The sequence below is a fragment of the Solanum dulcamara genome, chromosome 7 (assembly GCF_947179165.1).
Source record: "Solanum dulcamara chromosome 7, daSolDulc1.2, whole genome shotgun sequence".
Lineage (NCBI taxonomy): Eukaryota > Viridiplantae > Streptophyta > Magnoliopsida > Solanales > Solanaceae > Solanum > Solanum dulcamara.
Window position 1 is genome coordinate 4,952,795 of NC_077243.1, and position 23,053 is coordinate 4,975,847.

At 34.3% G+C, this 23,053-nt stretch overlaps 2 protein-coding genes and 1 long non-coding RNA gene across 6 annotated transcripts; 1 reads left to right on the plus strand and 2 right to left on the minus strand.

Annotated features, from left to right (window-relative positions):
- The first annotated feature begins 2,858 nt into the window (after positions 1 to 2,858).
- On the plus strand, positions 2,859 to 5,797 carry LOC129893982 (uncharacterized). Its single transcript, XR_008767604.1, has 2 exons — positions 2,859 to 3,163; positions 5,283 to 5,797. It is a non-coding gene; the product is annotated as an uncharacterized LOC129893982 (long non-coding RNA).
- A 1,238-nt stretch (positions 5,798 to 7,035) lies between these two features.
- Positions 7,036 to 15,442, minus strand: LOC129893981 (uncharacterized). Of its 4 annotated transcripts, XM_055969454.1 has the most exons (5): positions 12,560 to 15,442; positions 11,286 to 11,563; positions 10,631 to 10,801; positions 10,445 to 10,546; positions 7,036 to 7,906 (listed from the first exon to the last, which is right to left on the minus strand). In XM_055969454.1, the coding sequence occupies exon 1, from the start codon at positions 14,303 to 14,305 to the stop codon at positions 13,049 to 13,051; it is 1,257 nt and encodes a 418-aa protein (XP_055825429.1). In that variant the 5' UTR covers positions 14,306 to 15,442; the 3' UTR covers positions 7,036 to 7,906; positions 10,445 to 10,546; positions 10,631 to 10,801; positions 11,286 to 11,563; positions 12,560 to 13,048. The 4 variants fall into 4 exon arrangements, with proteins under 4 accessions (XP_055825429.1, XP_055825430.1, XP_055825427.1 ...); XM_055969455.1 differs by lacking the exon at positions 10,445 to 10,546; XM_055969452.1 differs by having other exon boundaries at positions 10,445 to 10,801.
- Positions 15,443 to 19,840: 4,398 nt separating this feature from the next.
- LOC129893923 (uncharacterized) lies at positions 19,841 to 22,809 on the minus strand. Its single transcript, XM_055969364.1, has 3 exons — positions 21,961 to 22,809; positions 21,348 to 21,711; positions 19,841 to 21,117 (listed from the first exon to the last, which is right to left on the minus strand). The coding sequence occupies exons 1-3, from the start codon at positions 22,807 to 22,809 to the stop codon at positions 19,841 to 19,843; spliced, it is 2,490 nt and encodes an 829-aa protein (XP_055825339.1).
- Positions 22,810 to 23,053: the final 244 nt, after the last annotated feature.

Here is a 23,053-nt window from a genome sequence, read left to right on the forward strand (position 1 = left end):
AAAGTTAAGAATGAGATTAATTTTGGTTTTGGTGGGAAGAAAAAATAATCAACTATAGAATTATATTTTTTTAAAAAATAGGTATTGGTCTTGTATTATTGACTGATTAAATATATATAAATTCTTGATGTATTCTAGTAATTATTACGTTATATTTTTTCTGGTCCTTTAATACTTTATTTTTAATTATTATCTAATGCATTTAGAGATAATATTACTTTAATATAACTTGCCCAAGTCTAGACCGAAAAAAAATATTCATTTAGCAAGATTATTACTTTATCAAGATTTTACTGTATTGATATTATTTTACAATAGCAAACATTAAATGATTCGGCATATACGTGCAATGCATGTGTCAAAAATTAGAAAGTGTACATGTCCCAAGGACAAATTTAAATTTAAAATTTATTTCGCTTACTTACTTACTTTGTCGTTTTTAAATATTTTTTAAATCTCTTTACATAAATCCGTACAATATGAAATCATATTATTTATGAAGAACTGTAAATCAAATCAAGAACGGAGAAATTGAATTCGATTTTGATAACCTTTGCGTCTACCCAAACTTTAGGTTTGTTAAGCTAAAAATAGGATTAAATTCAAAGTTTTTAATTTATATACTTTGAAGATCATTCATAGCTCTATTGCGTGCTAAATGCATATTTTACAAAAATGTATGATTTTTGCACGAGAGATAATGGATGTCAAATTCTCAATTTTCGTTATGAATGTTCATCCATGATAATTGTGGTTAATCTTTTTTATTTTTTCTAACGCCATATTCGATAAAAAATGAATAAGTTAAAAAAATCTCAAAAAAAGTTATTTGTCAATATCTTCTAACTTATGTGAGCCGTGAAAATAATGTATCCATATATGTTTTTACCCAAAAAGACACTAGAAAGAAGAAGCACCTAACCGGATGAATCTGAAGCACTAAATTTGTGTAACTTGTCTTTATAAAACTCTAACCACTTTTAAGTTTTATTCATTTTATTTTTTACTTCATGTATTTTATTCTTTCGTATATAATTATTCACTCAAAATTTATATAATAATATTGATATTATTTTACAATAGCAAGTATTAAATTACTTTAGATATACGTGCAATGTACGTGCTAAAAATTAAACTAGTAAATGTAAATGTTCCAAGGACAACTGTAAAATCAATTTCGCACTTACTTATTTACTTTGTCATTTTTAAATGTATTTTTAATATCATTGCATATACCCTGCAATATCAAACAATATTATTTATAAAGAACTGTAAATCTAATAAAAAAAGGAGAAATCAAATTTGATTTTGATTAATTAAGCTAAAAGTAGAATTGAATTCAAAGTTTTTAATTTATAAACTTTGAAGATTATTCATTCATAGCTCTATTGTGTGCGATAATAAATGAATATTTTGCGAAAATGTATTAACTTTTTTGCGAGAGATAGTGGATGTCAAATTGTCAATCATCGGCATGAATATTTATCCATGATTAATTGTGGTTAATTTATTTTTTTTAGTTTTTTGTAACGCCATATTCTATTAAAAAAGAATGAGCTAAAAAAATCTCGAAAATAGAAATTTTGTCAGTTTTTTTAAACTTACGTGAACCATGAAAATGTCGTGTGCAGTTATACTTTTTATCAAAAAAGACACAAGAAAAATGAAGCACCTGACCTGATGAATCTGAAGCACCAAATATGTGTGACTCTAATTTTATGAAACTTTAACCATTTTTAAATTTTATTCACTTAAAATAAGTAGTATATTGGTCCTTTTATTCCTTTTTTCGATATTGGGAATATTATTAATATGATAAATTCAATCACAAATGATGGATAAAATTTGTATATATCATTTAGTAATATATTGATCTTTTTATTCCGTTTTTTCAATAATGAAAATGTTATTAATTTGATTAACCCAATCACAAATAATGAATAAAGTTTGCATTTATTATCTTTTTTTCATACTTTACTTGTACAATTACAATAAATATGTTATTGATATTGATTAATCCAATTACAAATGTTTTATTACCCCCGACAAAATTATAATTTCCCTATTTTTGGGAAACATATAAGAAGTAGAACTATACTATCTTGTCTACTTTTAAGTTAATTAAAAGAAAATATTCACATAAAAAACGCACGGTCAAACCGGCCAAATCACCAGAATTTCTGTTTACTTGTTGCTTTCCCACATAAACATGTCACGTTTTTGTATCCACACAAGTCAAAATACTTGTTCCTACAAATAGCTTAAGAAAACACCATCTTTGTATTCATTTTTACTTTTACTTTGTGCACAATAAACTTCATATAATTTTTAAAAGACATAATATATAAATATAATTTTTAACTTGGCTTCATCTGATAATTATAGCTTTTAATATTACTAGTGCATAATTAGTAGACACTTTAATTATTAAAAACTTGAATAAATAGACACATTCGTCCTACATGACAATATTGTATTCTATGTGTACACGTAAGACGTGTATTTTTACTTGTTCAATTTTATACAAGTGTAAGTGTCTACTTGTACACACCCAAAATTGAAGGACATAATAAAATAAAGTCAAATTAATATATATTTGTGGATTTGAGACATAATTTGAATTGATTAGTTAATATTAGAATAAATTAGAAAAAACAAATATAAATATAATAAAAAAATATTTTTGATATACTGAATAAATAAAAATGAAACAAAAAAAATACAAACAATGAAGAACAAAATGGAACAACTAAATGACCACGTGGCATGAAATTATTTATTAATAAAAAAGTAGAACATTGTCACGTGTCGGCGGGTAGATTCTTAATTGAAAAAGAAAAACACGAAGTGGGAAAAATAGTCATTAATTTCCACTCCATAAAAGCAGAAAAGTGGCATTGAGCCTCTAACAGTATCCTCATTTTTTTTCTCTCGAAAAATTGAAGTGTGTGGAGTTAATTTTGTTCAGTTCTTCAAAGAATTAAAGAAAAATAAATAGGTCTGGCCGGGTTAAGGATTTTGTTGAGTCGATTAGGAGGAAGGTGTCGTAGGAAGAAATTGAAGATCAAATTCAAAGTGATGGATGATTGGTGGCATAAAATGGTGTTTCCTGTAAGGCGTGTTTGGTTTGCTGTTTCTGCTCGTGTTAAAGCTCGAAAGAATGGTTAGTTCTTTTTCTTCTCTGTTCATGAAATTAACAATTGAAGCTCAATCGATTTATTGAATCGAAAGAAAATTCTGTTTAATTTCTTCCTTTAGAGATGAAATTTGATAATTCAACTGGGATGAATTCGGCGTTTCTGAATTTCAAACCTGCAAAGGAGAGCAAATTGCATGTGCTCGTTTCCCGAGGTGGAAACAGAAATTTTATTAATTTATAAGTTTTTGAATCATAAATTTGTTCTACTTACTGAATTCTGAACAAATTATTTATATATTATTGAATAAAATTTTTCAATATAAATACAAGTTTGAACTAAAATTACGGAGTTCTTATAACTCGAATGGTTGCTCCGTCCCTGCTCGTTTTTATACGACTTCCCCTGTTTACTACCCTCTTTTGCAGGGAAAGTGCGTCGAGTGAGGTGGTTGGTTGGGATTTTTTTATTTTTTTTTAGCGAATTCTCACCTTTTTTGCTCGTTGATGACTCGATTCCACAATCTTAAGGTCGAAGTTGATAGGTAAGCGCGTACCATCTGAGCAACCAGTTTGGTAGCTGGGCGGTTAGGGAGTTTTGAAGTAAGAGAAAAACTGGAAAACATAAAATTTCGCAGTTGAATTATAGTAGTGAATTTTTTTAATCAAAGAAAATTTTCATCATTATTCATCTCGCTCTTCATTATAGTAATTAATTATGTACTGATTTTGCCGGTGCGGTGAGTGGGTGGGAGTTGAGAGGGTGTAGTTGTGAAGATGGAGGAGGATATGTTCGTGTAATTAACTCATTACGTAATATCTATACACGTGGAAAATAAATAGATTTTAAAAAAAGGTGAAAGTTTGGAAATTAATTGCAGGCATAGGAAAAATATAAAATTGCTTTCATAATTGTTGAGACTTGAGACAAAGCATGATGTATGTGACCTTCTCAACAAATTTAGCTTTATCAATCAATTTTTTTAAAAAAATTGTTTCCTTTTTTTTTTTTGGGTAGTGGGGGAAGGATATGGGGATGGAGTGTTACTTTATCTACATTCCTAGTTAGGTATACTGAAGGGTGGTCAATTAAGTATCATTTATCGAAAAATTACACCAAATATAAAAAATATTATACTATGTATATAGGTTCAAAATTATTTTTTTATGCGTATATGATAAAATCCTGAACACCCTTAGGAACATCCTCAGCGATATTCTTGACTTTGCCACTATTGTTGAATTGTGTTTAGAATTGTTCAGAAGATTCCACATATATTATACAAAAATGATTATATACTCGCACTTGGGCCAAAAATTTGTTAGGCATGCTTACAACAATATAACCAATGTGATCCCACAAGTGGAAGGGTAGAGTGTCTGCAGACCTTACTCCCACTTTGTGTGAGGTAGAGAGACTGTTAGACATGCTTGTTTACCTAAAATTGCATTCTTATCTTATTATTAAAAGCACTGAAACATACCAAATTTGCAAACAATTAAAATCAATCTTAGTCCATTCATGTCTAAAGTAGCAACATTTCTTTAGGTCATGACTCATGAGCACTTCACATATTATAAAATGGCAAGCATCTTTTCTAGGATTCCATTATTGGTTCCTTCTATCCATTAGCTTAGTGCCATCACAATCCACTCATCTGATTTCTGTTAGAATATATTTTATAAAAACCCAAACATTGGCGAGGTTGCTATTTACATAAGCCTCTACCAACCAAATATATGCTTTGTTTTGTCCAATCTTTTATCTATTTTTCTATTGCTAACCATAAGTGTCTTCATATACTCTCAAGTGAAAACGACATTGTAATGTCACTTTCTGTATTATTATGTTTTCCTGTTCAAGATAAGCAGATAATAATATTCCAGATTCTAAAAATATGGCCACATAGAGTAGCCAAGGTATCTGATTCTTCAGTGGTCTCTCAACATGAAGCATCTACCACTTTATATGTCTTTAGCTAAAGATCATGTATTCAAAAGTATAAGGAAGATACTTGGAATAACTTTTCTAGAGCATGTTTCAAAAAGTGTGATGTATTATGATTTATCAGCATGTTCTGTGAATAGAAGCAGTAGCTTTGAAGATTCACTTACGCGTTTATACCTTTGCTTTTATTTTCTTCAGGTGCTGGACTTTTGAAGCTTCATGACGATATACAAACTTGTGGGTACGAGGATGTTCAGGTCATGTGGGAAATGCTTAGAAAAACCGAGTCAGAAGTGACATCTCGGCACCATAAACGCAAGCGCCGACCATTGTGGAGGATATTTGTATGGTCCAGTCATAGTTCTAACTCATCCTTCTCCTCAGAACATGCTCATCAATAGACAACTTGCTGCATCTTCAAGATCAATAAAAAGTGTCTGGAGAATCAAGACATGTATGGCAACTTCCATTTCTTGAGCCCCACAGGGTGGTGGTATTTCATGATATGGTACAAAGCTATTGTGTATGTCCATATCAGTATAGGATGAAGTATATCTATTATACCTCTATAGCTAGCATGACCATAATGAGACTTATATATGATGGTGTCAGTTTGTAAATATTCCATCTTTGTCAAGAGCCCCATGATCATGTTTCAGCATTTAACAGAGTAAAAGAACTGTGAAGAGCTCAATTTTCCTCTGGGAGGTTAATTTATGCTGTATTATGCTTTTACATATCCATTATTTATAGCTGAAATGTACAGTATAATGAGAAGTGTTACTAAGAGGCCTAGTCATTTACTAACTATTAGTATAATATTGGCATAATACATAAATAGACACTCAAAGTTGGCACCAACTGTCAGATAGACACTCATTGTCCTGATAAGTACCACTTCATAAAGAGAATTGTTAAACATGTTAGCAGCTAATACAATGAAAGAGAACACGCTCATTTACTCTTAAGCTCCAGTTTATGCACTCTCCTCTAAGAAATTGTAAAATGACAATGAGATATGTAAGAGGGCAGTAGGTTACAGTAAAAATATTAAGAATTCAGTCACTTAAAATCTTAACTACATATAGAAAGAAACTAACAGGAATTAAGGTCAGGGATTTCTGGCCAAAATAATCCAATCATTTAGTCACTTAAATCTCAAACCTTTAAGGTAGGAAAAATTTAGCAAGAGGGCAGAGAAGTTCTGGTAAATGCAAAAGGCTTTGAATTGTTCAAATGAAGCGAGAATCCTATACCTATTTATTCTAAGCTGTTATGGTAACCTTTAGGGCCAAGAAATTTGTACCGCATTTCTGCAAGGTGTGGTATCAATTCCCTAATACTAGCATACCAACTTGATATAGATGCTTGCACTGCCTCAATTTTGTTCATATCCTCCTACTGTTGGTGATCGACTTCTTCCTTTCTATTTAGAAAGTGAAAGTCCTTGTCAGTGACAGTATGAATAGACGGTGCTTTTCTCTTTCCAGGTTCATAATCAGTGCTATTGTCTGCAGTTAAGGGAATATCTCCAGATATGGATATCCATGTCTGTCCTGGATGCAAAGCATAAGATAAAGTAGTTGTTTGGCTGATCCATTTAGAAAGAAACAATGCTATAATACTTCTTTTTCTTTAAATCAGAACCCAAAACCACAGAGAGAAACTGTGATGCAAAAGAACTGACCCTAATCAACATGTCAATTGAAGAAAGAAGAGAAATTTCACCAAATTGAAGAAACAAGTAATTTTCGTAGCCCAGGTAACTTCGTTAAGCTATCTTTAAATATCAATAGAACTTTGTATCCTTTCTGTAACTCTGCATAAGTTGCGAGGAGAGCATTAAATCACTCAACATCGTCCTTCTCCTCGGAGCAAGCAGACCGATCCAAGATTTGAAGTTCTACAGATTCATACATAGACCTCAAGTGAATATACAATAAAAAATGGGTTCACGGTCAAATATATATAGTGGATTGCCTAATAAATTTACACCTGAGAAAAAGCACATGAACCCACCTAGGAGCAAGAACAGATTCTTCAATGATTGTTGTAATCTACTATTACATGGAATCAGAACTGAAGAGAAATACCAAATGGATATTGCTGTACATGTTAAATGACTGAATATAGAGGTTAATTTCGATTTGAAAATGGAGTGTCACGTAAAACATAAAACTGTAGGTGTCCACAGATACTCGCTAAGATTTTAGGTGTTCCCAGTTAGTTAAACCCATAGAAATCTGATCCAACTTGACTCAGCCTGGAATATAGCCAGCGTACTCTGGTAAAGAGTAATTCTGCATCTGCACCTACTCGATGCTACATAACTTATCACATCCACGTAAAAATTATATGGGTCTGGATTTCCCAGCTGCTTTGAATGAACAATTAAGGCATGATTTGGTCAAATTTGTTGACCGACACGATCCAGTAATGATGGAAATTGAAGCCATCGTTTTATCGGAGCATCGACAATTTCTACACACTATAAATGTGGATGAGGTCGCTGATGAGCATGCTCTCCACAGCAGCCCTAATCAACTACAGGTGGTCTTGGTCATGCAAGAAGATGAGGAAGTTGCGATGACTGTTATCAACAGTGATGATATTATTCCTATCCATAACTCAAATGAATTGGAGAAACAGATAGTTGATCTTGAAGAGGATGACCTCTGTCATTTAGACCCATTGCTGACTCAGATTCAGAATTCTGATATAGAAACATCATTATGGGTACATAAAAATGTACTGGAATGTGCAAGCATTATGTGGTGCATTTCCGAGACTGTGAGATGTAAGCTTTATCTCGCTTCATGAAACTGTACAAAAGAAAGCAAGATAAACGAGCAGAAGTATGCATTGTCAGTTGTATGAACCCAAAATGGAGAAGTATGAAAGAACTAAAATCCTGGAATTTAATGTTAATAACAGGGACAGCAGGACATGGAGCAGGAGCAATTCTCATACATTGATTATCAATGAAGCTGAAGATCATCACATGGAATGGAAAGGGGCCAAATAGCAGGACAAAAAAGAAGGGTTCTGAAGAGTTTAGTTTACATCTACTGCTTTTAGGAAACGAAGCTTTTGTTGAAGAGGTGTGGGCAAACATATGAGTGAAATATGGCCATTTAGAGGCAAATGGTAGACCAGGGAATTTTTATACTATGGGACAGGAAGGTGCAGAAAGGGGATGCAGTCTATACTGGGGAATACGCACTCACCTGAAGTTTGGTCTTAGGAGGTCACAGGTTTGAGCTGTGGAAACAACATTTTGCAGAAATGCAGGGTAAGACTGTGCACAGTCATGAGCTGAGGCTCCCATGTCCCGCCGACCCTCCGAAAAAGTAAGGGCTCATAGGGAGTCAGAAGCAAGCAGAGTAAAAGGCGGGTAAAACTGACCTTGTGGACCGACCCTTCCCTGGACCCTGCGTATAGAGGGAGCTTAATGCACTGGGCTGCCCCTTTTACAGGGGTGAATGGACCAAATAGCAGGTAGATAGGCGGTGAGAAATTGCAACTTCTTGTAGTATATGTCAGAGAAATGGGAGGTGTGTAGGAATTTCAACACCACTAGATTTATAACAGAAGAAGAAACAACAATAGAGTCACAAGGGGCATGGCTAATTTTTCACATTTCATTGACAGCATGGAACTCATGGATCCTCCGGTGGAGATACTTTCACAATGACCAAGGGCAATAATCAGGAAATCTCATCAAGATTGGACACATTTTCATTTTCAACTGAATGGGATGAAGAATTCAGAAACATTAATCAATGTGTGTCTGCCATGTCACACTCCTATCTCATTACTGTGTGGGAGTTGGGAAAACTAAAGTCATATTTTAAGTTTGAAAATTGGTGGTTAAGGGTTGAGGGTTTCAATGAAAAAGTAAAGTACTGGTGGTCTTCTATGGTACATTGTAGACCAGATGACTTGCAATTCAGATTATTATATACTAAAAATGAAGTTGGAAAATGGAACTCCACCAATCATGTCAATCTAGAATTGAAGAAAACATGCTGCTAAATCAACTAACTTAAATGGATATGATCCAAGAATAAAGAAGTTTAACTGAAGATGCAGTTACTGATGAAAGCAAACTTGCATGATATTTGAAGAATTAGCAAAAAATAAGAAAATGGATAATAACAAGGATAGGAACACAATTCTTTAAAATGAGGACAAATGCTCACAGGAGAATAACACTACTGACGGACTGGTCATTAATGGGGATACAGTGGAAGATCGATGAACTATTAAAGGAGAAGTTTATCTTTTTATCAGAACCTATATGCTGACTCTGAAGAATGGAAGCCAAATTTAAATATCAGAGATTGTCCAAAACTCAATGAATGCAAAGACCTTATAATGAACACAAAGTACTGGAAATCATTAAACTACGTGCGACTGACAAAGCTTCTGGATTTGATGGTTATAGCATGGGTTTTTTCCCATTCTAGTTGGGGAAATACTCGAGGAGGACATTATGTTGACTATGCAGAATTTTCAGTCTCAGCAATTTTTTGAGAAAAGTCTCAGTGAAACTTAAGTAGATTGTATCCCCTCGCGAAAAAAAATGGAGCTAAGGAATTGAGAAGTTTAGACCTATTAGTTTAATAGCAAAATGCGTACAAGATTACTTCCAAGCTATTGAACCAAATACTTGATTCTCTACCTACATATACTATGTCATTATTCCCCATATCAACAAAGGTTGAAAAGAGAATAGATGCTTCTGAAAGGAATTTCTTTTCGCAAGGAAATAGAGAAAGGAGATGTTTTCCATTTGGTTAGATGGAGTAAATTCACTATCAGTAAGAAAGGACGTCAAAGCATAAGAAACTTAAAGCAGCACAATTTTAGTCTGCTTATGAAATGGCTATGAAGGTTTAGTGGGGAAGGATAAGCTCTATGGTGGAGCATTGAAAGTTATGTGACTGAAGGACAGTGGGTTTCAAAAGGGGTAACTACACCTTCCGGGTTTAGTATATGGAGGTCAACAGAAATTTTTGGCTCTCCTTCAGTGCCAATGCCAGTCTTGAAGTGCGGAATGGGAATAAAACTTCTTTCTAGGGAAACAATTGGTTAAGACGGGTCTCTACAGCATTTATTCCTAGACATCTTCTACCTAAGTCAGTAACAAGGGGGCAACTGTTAGCAAAATATGAGGTCAACAGGGAGAAAACCTGAGCTTTTGAACACTACCAATTGATTGGGAAATCAACAGAGTTGCTGATCTTTTAAGAGTTCTGGATCAATTGAAATGCATTAACGAACATGAGGACAGATTGTCATGGCAGAGGGCATAGCAAAGGCAAATATACAATTAAATCTACCTATTATGCACTTACTCGTATAGGAGAACAAGTTGATTCTTGGATTTTGAAACACATATGGAGACTGAAAATTCATTAAACAGTGGCTTTGTTTGGCTTGTTGTCAAAGAAGCCTACCTGACTCGAGATAATTTGAAGAAGAGGATTAAGCTAGGTTCAAGATGTTATTTGTGTGGGAAGGAACCAGAGAAAAAGAGTCACCTTTTATCAGACTGTGGAGTCACTGACCAACTCAGGCAATTACTCTTAAATATGAAAAGAATCAAATGGAAATTTGCCATGATCAGCAGTCTCCTATTGGCATGTTGGAACAGCTCTACCACTAGCTACCCCAAATCAAATTTCTTCTAGAATTACCAGGTGACTGCAAATCTGTTACAGAAAAGGAGCATAAGATATTTAAGACTATGATTAGTACTTGAATCAATTATTGCAAAATGGAATGGAATTTGACAGAAAAATCCATAGCTTGGAAAGGCACAAAAGACACAACAGCAATAGTGGATGATCATTAGCAAGCAAATTGGTGAAACTTCAAATATCCAGCTCCTACAATTTTGCAATAATTTTATCAAGAAAAAGCTCCAGTTGTATTAGGAAAAGTACATAGAGATATCGTATGAACCACATTATCTTAAAGAGCAAGAGCCAAGCAATAAGAAGAGAAACTTACAATGACAGATAGATAAAAAAACGAAAATATCAGCTTCCAGAGAAGATATGCATGTGTTCAGTTCTTAAAAGAAAACTCAAGAGGTCGAATTAAAAGACATTTTCTCAAAAGAAAAATTCAAGTACTCGGAACTTAAAGACATATAGGTAGGGAGATAAGGAAAAAGATCAACTTTTTTCTGACCTTTTTCTGTTTTCTGGTAGGTAAAGTTTGTCTTAGGAAGCAAAATCGTCAGCAATCTTCTGCTCTATTTCCAACTTTTACTTCATCTTCAGAACAACTTACTTTACCTATATGTTGTTCTTCTTTCCATTCTAGGTACTCCACCTGTCCACCACTGCCACATTTCTTTTGAATGGGGTCACTGAATCTTCCAGCTCAGGATGGGAACTGAGCTCATTTCTTTCTTTTCCTTTTTTATGTAAAGGATTTGAACTCATCTTTTAGACCAGCTCAACTGTCTGATATTACGCATCAATGAAACCCAAATTAGCCAGAAAATAATGTAACCAAGTGAAATACACCGAAATATCATAAAGAAATGCACATTAAACCATTCATGCTATATTATTGACTACCTAGTGCATGAACTTAATTTACTTTTATTAAAATAAAAAATAAAAAATTGACCATCTAGAGCATGCAAGAAATCAGAACACCGAAGTAAGTGAACTTAGTCAATGAACCTAATGAATAAAACAAAATATTTTCAAATCTTTCTGGGGAAAAAAGAAAAGACTAAATGAAGCAGCAGTATATTGCAAGAACTTAATTGAACTCATACTAAATTTTGAGGCAATGGGGAAAAAAGGAATCTTGAACATCTGCCAAACCACTTCGAGTTAGTTAAGCAGCACCAAAATAATAACTTTGTTATCAGTAAGTATAAAAGTGGGCATACATCACATTAGAGTTGGACACTTTATTGTAATAGTAAAAAGCTCAATCATTTTTCGGTGAAGATCCTACATTAATCCTCTCATACCTACTAATTGATGTACCTGATATGCATGTCATATAGCTCCTGAGAAAGAGATGATATGAACTAGATTAAAAGGGCCAGTCATCCTAAAATTAGGCATATTAGCTTAATGGAAATTGGCACATACAATACCCCCAGTCGCTTCTCGTGGATTTTCATAACCCTGCTATGCAAAATGGGATATGCACTTGAAATGGATGTCTAAGTTCAGATATATATCATGATTTCTCTGATCCTATAAAGCATGTTCTGCATAACATACCATTGACAAATCTCTCAGTGCAGACTATAGATCACGAGATATCAACAATTTAATAACCACTTTACATTTAGCATCATGGTTAATGAGAGAATCAAATAATGAAACTGTTCTGGGGTATAAAATTAACACCGTAAGGAAAGATGAAATACAAAGGCGGGCCATAGACCCAATGACCATTAATCTAGAACTAAAAATCATAAGATATAAACCTACTGGTGAAAACGTGTTGTTAATATTGAAGTTCAATCAATCTTGATGTTGAAGATACACAGCAATTCTTGCATTATCTAGTTTCACCTTTCTACTGAAATCCTAGGCTACACAATTATTCCTGCAAAATTTGCTCTTTACTTTAAATTACAGCAGGGAGAATGCAGAAAATATCCAAAAAGAATTATGCTAATCATACAACAGCACAACCGACGTGGGTGTTCCTTTCTTCAAGTCCCTTTCAGTGGTTGCTAAGAAATGGAGTGTTTCCAGCCAAAGTTGAGCCCGGTAGCAGGTGAGACAAAGATCTGGGCTCCATGCCTATCATCTTCAAGAGACAACATTTACCAAAGAGTTGTTGACTGGTTCAAAAGGGCCAAAAAAGCTGTAATATTGCAGCTGCGCAGAAACCCTGAGAGGAACAGGAACGGTGCCCTTAGATCCAGTAGGGACCACAAATTCAACTGGAAGATAACAAAGTTCACATATGGCTTATTCTTCAAAAGCGCGTGCACATATTTTTTCCAGAAGCAATGGCCAGTCTTCGCCAAGTTGCCGGGAATTCAGCTCCATGGCAACCCTAAAATCTTGCAGCGATATCAAGTTATTGGAAGCATGTTCTTGCATGACTTCTGAAGGTCTACCACGACTTATCTGAGAATGAAGACCAGGTCTGAGGCCATTGATGAGCTTCATATGGGTCTGCTGCTTTTTGGTGTTGTTTCTTATAGGCTCGTGCCCTGACCTTGCCCCCGCAAGTTGAACACAAGATCGAATTAAACCTCTTAAGTAAGAATCTAATCCATTGTTCAACAAGTTGGCACAACCGATGGCCACTCCTTCAAGGCCTTGTTCTGCAGCAATCTGCTCCATGAGTTCCCTCAGTGATACACTATCCAACAAAGCACCACAACTAGAAGAGGTAACACATTTACTATTTGTTGCCAAAGGCAATGCTTTACGTGCTCCACCAACACTAACAGGGCAAAATGGAACCCCAAGGGGAGCTTGGAGCTGACTCCTTGCATGCATCTCTTTCCCGTCATCTCTAACATGGTCTTTGTTATATACTGAAACTGGACCTTCCTGTGAGCCCTTTATTACAGAAAATCTAGCAGTTTCTTCACCAGATGCCTCCCTTTCATCATCAGTCTGCTGCAAGAATCCTTGATAATGCTGCACAGCCCTCCGTGAATCAGGGGGATTAATATCCCCATTTTCCATAACATCAAAACTTGATTCGGTCGCTGTCGGTTGTTGAAAAGTGAAATTGGTCTTCCCATTTTGACCAAGTGCACTACGGCGATCCCCAGTCCTACGATCACGATAGCCTGTTCTGACCTTTCGAGGAGATAATGGGAGAATATCCCCATTAGACAAACCTGGTTGACTTGAAGCCTGGCTTGAGGAAACATGCGATCCATTTTGCTCAATAGCATCACTTGGGGGATCATTACTGCCAACTGCTGCACCAGGCTTCAAAACATCAGTCTCATGAGTTGGTGGTGGAACTTTTGCGCTGCACGCATTTCTCAAAATGGAACGAATGAACTGATTATGCAGTGTAATGTTCTCTCTACCCAATATCCTAAGACAAAGCTTATTGAACTCAACCTTGCTTATTTTCAAACTCAATAACCTATTTAAGTAATAAAAGTACTGTTTAGACCTCTCAGGTCCAAGTTTCCTCACTATCTGAGCTTTCAGTTCAGCAAGATTGATTCGCGAATGCTGATGTGGCGGTTGCATCTCTGTCAACACATAAAGTCTATACACAACAAACAAAGAGTACAAAGTTTCCACTGTTTTCAAGTAACACAAGAAGTCAGTAATCCAAGTCCCCCACTAAATTAGGGTTTTCCCCAATTCCAAAAACCCATAGTGGAAACAAGATTATACTCTTCCAACGGCAATTCAGGCAATGCTGAATCAAAACCCATGTCCAAAATTCCAACTTGAAACAGTATAACTATTGGAGGGGTTAAGACCCCAGCTAGAGATCCATAATTCTCAACTAACTCTCCCTCCAAAAATCGAAAATTTTCAAATTCTTTCTCAGTCCAACGTTTAAACCAATCAAATTCGCAGCTCAAGAAAACCCTCAATCCCCAATTCAATAAGTTCAAATTGCCTTGTAAATTACAGGGCAAAACCTAAAACAGACAGAAAATCCCACCCGTTGCCAAAAAAGTAAAGCTTCAAGCTTCCCACTTCAAGTTCAAATATATCCCCACACGAAATTAGGATTAAAGAAGAGATTTTTAAGCTCGAAAAGAGAGTGAAATTAGAAAAAATATACAGAAGCCAACGAAGGCTCACCAAAACTAATTCGAAATTCAGATTCAGAAAGTAGAGAGAAACCCCAAATGCTTTTCAACTCTTACTTGTTCATATACGAACCCATGTAGCTTCTTCTTCCATTCAAATTGCTTCGCATTTCAATTCTTCTCCGCAGCTATCTTTCTCTCCCCCCAAAATCACTGTTCTGAATCAGAAAAAACACGAAGACCCACCTTCAACACACAGTCTCTGATCTCTCCCCTTTCTCTCTCTCTCTCTCTCTCTCTCTCTGTGAATCGAGACTCTTTTTTCGTTTTTGTGTCTGATCAGAAATAGCAAATTCTTTTTCTGTAAATTTTCTACTTCTATTTTTCTTTCTTCCTCCATACCAAACACGCCCTTAGAGTCTCACATCTTCACGCTCTCTCTTCCTCGTAATCTCTCACGCGGCCGGTAATTATGGCTTCAAGGAGCGTTTGAGGTTCACACATATGTGTGCGCGTGGGAATTCTTGTTTTTTGATGATATGTTTGATGAATTTTGCAAGTATAATGTAATGGGAAAATAAAAAAAAAGAACTTTTTTTTTTGTAAGAGAAGAACTAAAAGATTGTAAGTTCTAAAGAATGTTCTTTTTTTTGTGTGTGTGTGTGGGGGGGGGGGGGGGGGGAGATGAACAATACGAAGTTGTTTTCATGGTGTATGTTAGTGATCATTGTACCATTCTTTTTCCTAGGTTTTTGAAGAGAATGATGATGATGTAAAGTTGATAAAAATGACAAAATGTTGTATAAAAGGAAGAATGGAACAGAATTTTATGAATAAAAGATAGTTTGACAAATAAGGAAAAGTCAATTTGACATTCAAGTTGGAAGGGAAACATGATTCTAGGTTGTTTGTTGTATATGCAAACTTCCCTTCCTTGAGCATCTAGTACTAACATGTATTTATGGATTCTTCTAAATCTTATCTCTCTACCTTTCCTTGTCTCTTTTGTTTATTAGGAGCACTATCAACTCCGCTTGTGTGAGCTTGGTTACATAATACAATCAATTCAGATGTATGACTTTTGTTTAAGGAATTTGAAAAATAAAAATATAAATTGGTGAATAATGAGAATCAAACATTGAACGTTGAGGTGTATTGTCAATGTCCTGGATCGCAGGGCTAATCTTTTGCATCTTGTTTAAGGAATTCAAAATTTATGTATGTACATAAACACAATAAATCTATTTGTAAATACATTATAATTTTTTATCGAGAGGGTTCAGGTGAAAATCCTCCCTCCCCCTAAATTTGCCCCTGATAACAATTCAGTACATCATGAATTAATTGACATAAAATATGAATTTTTTTTAAAGTAAATTGGTTGTGCATTTTATTTATTCGTATATGCAGTATGATTTTGAGATTTTTGTTTGCACCACAAGATACTCTGATTTAACTTATTTTTTTTGTTTGCACCACAAGATATTCTGATTTAACTTGTTTTTCGTCAAACATTTTCTTCAAACATGCATCATAGACTTGAAATCTCTCATGTACTTCATAAATACATACAGTTATGTTCTAACATAGATCACTTGATCGATTTTCATCCACTTAAATATTTTTGTAAAATGTACCTACGTCAATGTTAAAAAGGATTTTGCTAATCATACCAAGGTTGGTCTCACATTTGTCAGTGGGAAATGAAACATCCAATTGGTTTTACTCAGACTTATGCTACAAGCTTTTTAAATAATAGAATGAGATCTTTGTTAGTATCTCATCTAAAAAATGAAGGCAGCAGCTCGATTAGTTGGTTGTCTGAATTTTCAACTAGTTGATAAGGGTTTTATTTTCTACCATCATTTCCTCTTCCCATATCCCCAATTTATTTTTTTATTTTTTTTAAAAATAGCTAACATAAAATTAATTAGTTATCTATGATTGTATGATTAATCCTCAAAATTCCTAATATTCGACTTAAATAAGGCTAAATGAAACAGATGAATAGTGAAAAAATCATACACATACTTGAACTTGCTTAATTAGGATTGAGGTATGGCTGTCATTACAATATCAGAATAATGATTAGCAATAAAAGTAATTAGGATTACAAAAGCTTAGGGGTAGCCTATTAGTTTCTTGTTAGAAGATTATGTGGCATGCATGTTTGTTGTGGATTATGAACCAATTATACGATTATTTAAATAAATTAATACAGGCTGAAGTACATAAATATTCAACTTTGGGATCATCATTAAAGTCATACATGTAGTGTAAAACTTTGCAAATTTACTTATTTTGGAATAACGTTAGACATGCAATATTTGAAGTTAAGTTTGTTAAAGCCAAACTTCACACATTTTGTCAATACAGCTAAAATTTCAATTAAAGTTCATGAAAAATATTTTTGTCTGGAGTTCATGCATATATGAATGTAGTTTTGCTATTTTTGTCTGAACTTTAACTATATAAAACTTTAGATATTATAATTTTATCTTAAATTTGACTTTGTCAAACCTAACTTAAGATGAATATTCATAAGTGAAATTAATCTGAAATGAGTAGATGTATAAAAAAAAATTAAACACTAAATAGAAGATAAATAACGATGTTCAAATAAGCTACCTGTAAAAAAAATTATTTGATGTCAAGTTATCAACTTTAAGTTAATGAAAAGAAGTGGCCAAAATCTGCTTGGACCAAACCCACTAACTTTATTGTAGCATGTCCAGTCCAAATAAGCCCAAGTACATGGCTCTGTCAGTTTGGTAAAATATTGGAGAAATTACATGAACACAAATATTTAATGGTTATTATATATTTAAGCTATAATTTCGATTAATTATTAAATACGGTTATAATTTAATTAATTTTTCTATTTAATTTGTATAAATCATAATTTGTATAATTCAGTTTTTAATTGTATTAAATCAGAATTTGTATATACTTACCTTAGTTATTTGTATACGATTTGTTGATACATTTTTTTTTTTGGTTAATTGTGCCCTTAGGCTTTTTATTATTCTGTATAACAGAGGTACAAGTAGGTAAAATAAAAGGATAAAAAATAAAGTAGTTCACCTACCCACTACTTTACTAATTGAAACCCTCCTTGTTCTGTGTCTTCTTCTATGTCTTCTTCGTCCTTGTGAAGATGATGAAGAGGCCATAAAATGATGGTCTCTTTCTGATTCTCACCTGTTCTAACTGATTTTGTGCTTTTTTGCTTTGCATGTGTGTCCTGAAATTTTAGTTAGAAGATGACCCTTCGTCTTCTTTCCTTTTCTGTCTTTGTATTTTTCTCCTCTTTTTGTTGAAAATGATGAAGAGACCATGTGATTTGGTGGTTTCATTCTGATTCAGACCTGATCAAACTAAAATTTTATGAATCTTTGATCTGCATGTGTGTTTGTTGTCTTGAATTTTATTGTTGAGATGCAACGTTCCTCTTCTCCTTTTTTTTTCCCTTTCTGTGTTTGTGCTCTTCTCCTCATCCTGTTGAATGATGAAGAGACCTGGTGATTTCTGATTCACAAATGCCTTCTTTGACATTGATACAAATAGGTATAGTGTGTATCCCTTTGATTGAGTACCCTTGATACTAATACCACAAAGTAGACCCACTCTATCTCCATTTGTTCTCCGTCATTGTTGTTCTGTTTGTACCAGTAACTGATTTGTTGTTGTTCATGTGTTTTGTTTCCCCTTTTCTGTGTTGTTTGAACTTTTTGTGTGTACCTGCAAAATAAACAAACAGTTAGTGAAGACACCACTCATTCTCCTCCTCCTCGATTTGTTTTTCTTCTAGTGTCCCTTTTTTCTTTTTATTTTTCGTCCCTCTCCTTTAGCATTTCTTAATTCTTAGATAAGGAATTTGACTCTTGTCACTATTTAGAATTCTTCTCATTTTCACTTTCAGCTCCTCGAGCATGTGACATTGTAGGGGACCTTCATCTAAGGCATAATTTGCTAGTGCATCAGCTAATTTATTAGCTTCCCTTAGTGTATGTTTGAAAATAACATCCAAATCCTTCTTATATTCCTCCACCTCTGCTACCCAAACTGCAATATTCCATGGAGGTTTCCATTCTCCAATCAAATTTTTTTGAATAGTTCGGGAATCTGTCTGAAAAATAATGTTATTTAATCCCTGTTGCTTACAGTATTTCAAGGCTTCCAACAGAGCCACGATTTCTGCTTCTATATTGGTGGCATACCTAATTTCCTCAGCCTTAGCATATATTAGATTCCCTTCTGCATTTCTCAGACAATAACCATAGGCACTCCTCCCTGGGTTACCTTTAGAAGCACCATCTGTGTTGCAAGTATACCAACCAATTGGGGGTAAATTCCATCTAACTTGTGTTACCTTCACTCTTGCCTTACCTCCCTCTAGCATTTGTATCAGATTTTTCCATTCAGCAGGGATAGTTTTAATTGATGGATTTCTGTATAGTACTAGTCTTTGAATAGAGATTAAGACTAGATAAATAACTGGAGTATTAATCTTCCTATGTCCATGCTTAATACCATTTCTTCTCTTCCAAAGTTCCCACAATATAATTGATGGCACTGCAGCATATACTTGTTTCAATCTATTTATTACTGGTGCCTTCCACTAGTTCACAATTAACTGTTGTAGTTGTACCCCCTCCATGCTTATTCCTACAGCCTTGCAAAAAAAGGACCAAGTTCTTTTAGCCATATCTGATGTTAGAAAAAGATGATGTATAGTCTCCTCTCTAGGATTTATACAACACCAACACTTTGATCCTAAATTAAAGTTCATCTTCTTTAAAACATCATCAGTAGGAATTTTGCCTTTCCAACATCTCCACAGAAAGAAGGAAATTTTAAAAGGCAACCCTTTTATCCACATGAACTTATAAATGTCCAGTTGTGGTCCCCTTAACCTAACAAAATCCCAAGTTGATTTAATAGTAAATTCTCCACTTGTGTCTAATATCCACCATGGTCTATCAAGGTCTCTTTCTTCCTTGGGTATGGTTACATTCTATGTTATATGGTCAACAATGTCTTTAGAAAGTACTTCCATCAATTTTTTCTTATTCCACCTCCCCTGTACTACCATTTCTTTGACATTGTGAATTCTTGCATCATAAGTATTTCCTGGATTTACATAGTATAAAGCTTCCAATCCAGTCCAATTATCAAACCAGAAAAGTGAGTCCCCTTTCCTAACTTGCCACCAAATTTGATGTTCTATTAAGTCCCTGGCTTCTAGCATTCTTTTCCAAGTTTGTGACCCTTGTTTCCATTGCACCACTATAGCATTTTCTCTTCTACAATACTTGTTGGTCATATATTCACTCCACAAGGTAGGTTTTGTCCTGAAGTTCCACCAGAGTTTGCAAAAGAGTGCTAATGCCACATCATGTAATGATCTAAAACCTAGACCTCCTTTTGTAGTAGGAACACACACCTTCTTCCAAGCCACCCAGTGTCTACTCTTTTCCCCAATAGTATTGCTCCAAAAAAACTGGGCAAGCATCTTATGTATATGTCTGATGATTCCAATAGGGGGGTTAACCGCTGATAACATGTGTATTGGCATGCTTTGAAGTACATGTTTAATAAGAATTGCCCTTCCTCCAAAAGACAACATTTTACCCTTCCATCCTTGTAATCTATTCATGATTTTAAGAGTCAAAGTATAAAAGAATTCCTTCTTTCTCCTACAATGATAGATAGGACAGCCCAAGTACATGAAAGGAAAATTTTTTCTCTTAATGCCAGTTACAATCTCAACTGTGATACTGATGTCTCCTGAAACTTTCTTATGCATATAAACAACACTTTTGTCCATATTAATCTTCTGACCAGAAGTTTGCTCATAATTTCTCAAGATCCTCATTATTTTTTGCAAAGACACCACATCTGCTGAAGTAAAGATGATCATGTCATCTGCATATGCAAGATGATTTATTTTTGGACTCCACTTAGGCATACCAAAACCTTTAAACTGAATATTTTGATGAAGTGCATTTAAACTCCTTGTTAGGACTTCTGCTGCCATTATGAATAAGGTAGGGGAAAGAGGGTCCCCTTGCTTTACTCCTCTGGTAGATTGGAAAAATCCTTGTTGTTGCCCATTAACCAAAATAGAGTACCAGTTATTACTAACAATCCTATAGACCATGTCTATAATCTTTTCTGAAAATCCCATCTGTCTAAGTACCTTAGTTAAGAACACCCAAGATACCCTGTCATAGGCTTTTTCCATATCCAGCTTTAATATCATATTTGCATCTTTTGTTCTCAATCTTATATCTGAAATAATTTCTTGAGTCAATAGTATATTCTCCACAATACTTCTATTTTTGAAAAAATCAGCTTGATTGAGAGATATTATATTAGATAGTTTAGAAATCAATCTCTCATGTATCAGTTTAGAAAAGATTTTGCTTACGAAATTGCTCAAACTAATTGGTCTCATATCAGAGAAGGTGTTAACCCTTTCTTTCTTTGGTATTAAGACCAAATTAGTATGAGTGACAAACTGGGCAGTTCTGCACCGCAAAAGAAAGCCTTCATCATATTGATAACATCATCTCCAATGATTTCCCAGCAAGCTTGATAAAACACACCTGTAAAACCATCAGGTCCTCCTGTACTTTCACTATTTAGTTGGAAAACCACTCTCTTCACCTCTTCTTTAGTAGGTTCTGCTTCAAAACTCAAGTTGTCTTCTTCAGAGATCATTATGGGTAAATGATTTAGCATTTCATAATTTTTTGGATCTTCTTCCTTTGTAAACTGATCCGTGTAAAATTTGATAGCTTCAGCAATTATTCCCCCTTCTTCTTCTATCCAGTTTCCATCTTCCCCTTGAATTCTTCTTATTTGCATTCTTTTCCTTCTCCCCTGTACATGAGCATGGAAGAATTTTGTATTTCTATCCCCATCCTGAAATCACTGCATCCCAGCTTTCTGTTTCCAGAATTCTTCCTCTAGATGTAAATATTTATTTAAATCAGCTTGCACTTTATGCAATTCCTGTCTATTAGTCGAAGTTGGAAAATTTTGAAACTAATTTTTCTTTGTTTTTATAATCTCTTCAAGAGTTTCAATTTCATGAAAAATGTTGCCAAAAGTTGCTTTACTCCATTGTACCAAAGCTGCTTTCACTTTTTTCAGTTTATGATGAAAAAGTATGAAAGGATTTGCCATAAATTCAGTTGTCCAATTTTGTCTAATTATCTCCATAAAACCTTCCTGTTTTACCCAAAAATTCAAGAACTTAAAAGGTTTTTTGATGCTTCTATTGTCTCCTGTGTAAGAGATTAACATAGGAGCATGATCTGAACCACTCCTGATCAGATGTTTGATATCAACACTAGAGTATTTTATTTGTAACAGTTGATTGCCCAAACATCTATCCAATCTTTTGAAAATGCAATCCTCACCATTTTGGCCATTCCACCAAGTAAATTTGCTGCCTCTAAACCCCAAATCTGATATTCCACAGTTTTGAATGCAGACCCTGAAATCCATAATTTCATTGATGGTTACTGGAAGGCCTCCATATTTCTCCTCTTCTAAAGTTATTGCATTAAAGTCACCCCCAATCATCCATGGAATATTAACTGAGGTAGATAAATCCTCCAATGAGTCCCATAAATCCAATCTTTCATTTTGAGTACACTTTACATAAACTATTGTTACTAGCATCTCCTCTTGACTTCCTCTAATCTTTAAATTTATGGTTAAATGTTGTTGATGATCCATTATTATATGATAATCAAAAATATCTTCCACAAAAACCCAAATCTTACCAGATATGTTAGCTATGGCATGTTCCATACCCAGTCTTCTCTTATATTCCTCTATCTTGTTTGAATCTTGAAAAGGCTCCATTAAACCTATAAATCCAAACTGGTGTCTTTGATTCATTTTTATCAACCTTGTAAAAGCTTCCTTGGTATTGACTGACCTAATATTCCATATAAGAGCATTCATCATGGTTTATTGAGTTTATTAATCTGTCTTCTAGTATGGACTCCACTCCAGGTGGAACACTTGTATCTCTTGATATCTTTTTTTTTTCTTTTCCTCCTCCTTTTTGTAGATGCTTTGGAGAGATGTCTCCTGCTCTAATGGCTGCTTCAAAATTATGCTCTAAGGTGTGTTCATCAAGGTCTATGTTTCTCCTTTCCATATTCAATTTCAATATTATTGATATGCCATATTCCTGTTGCACCATATT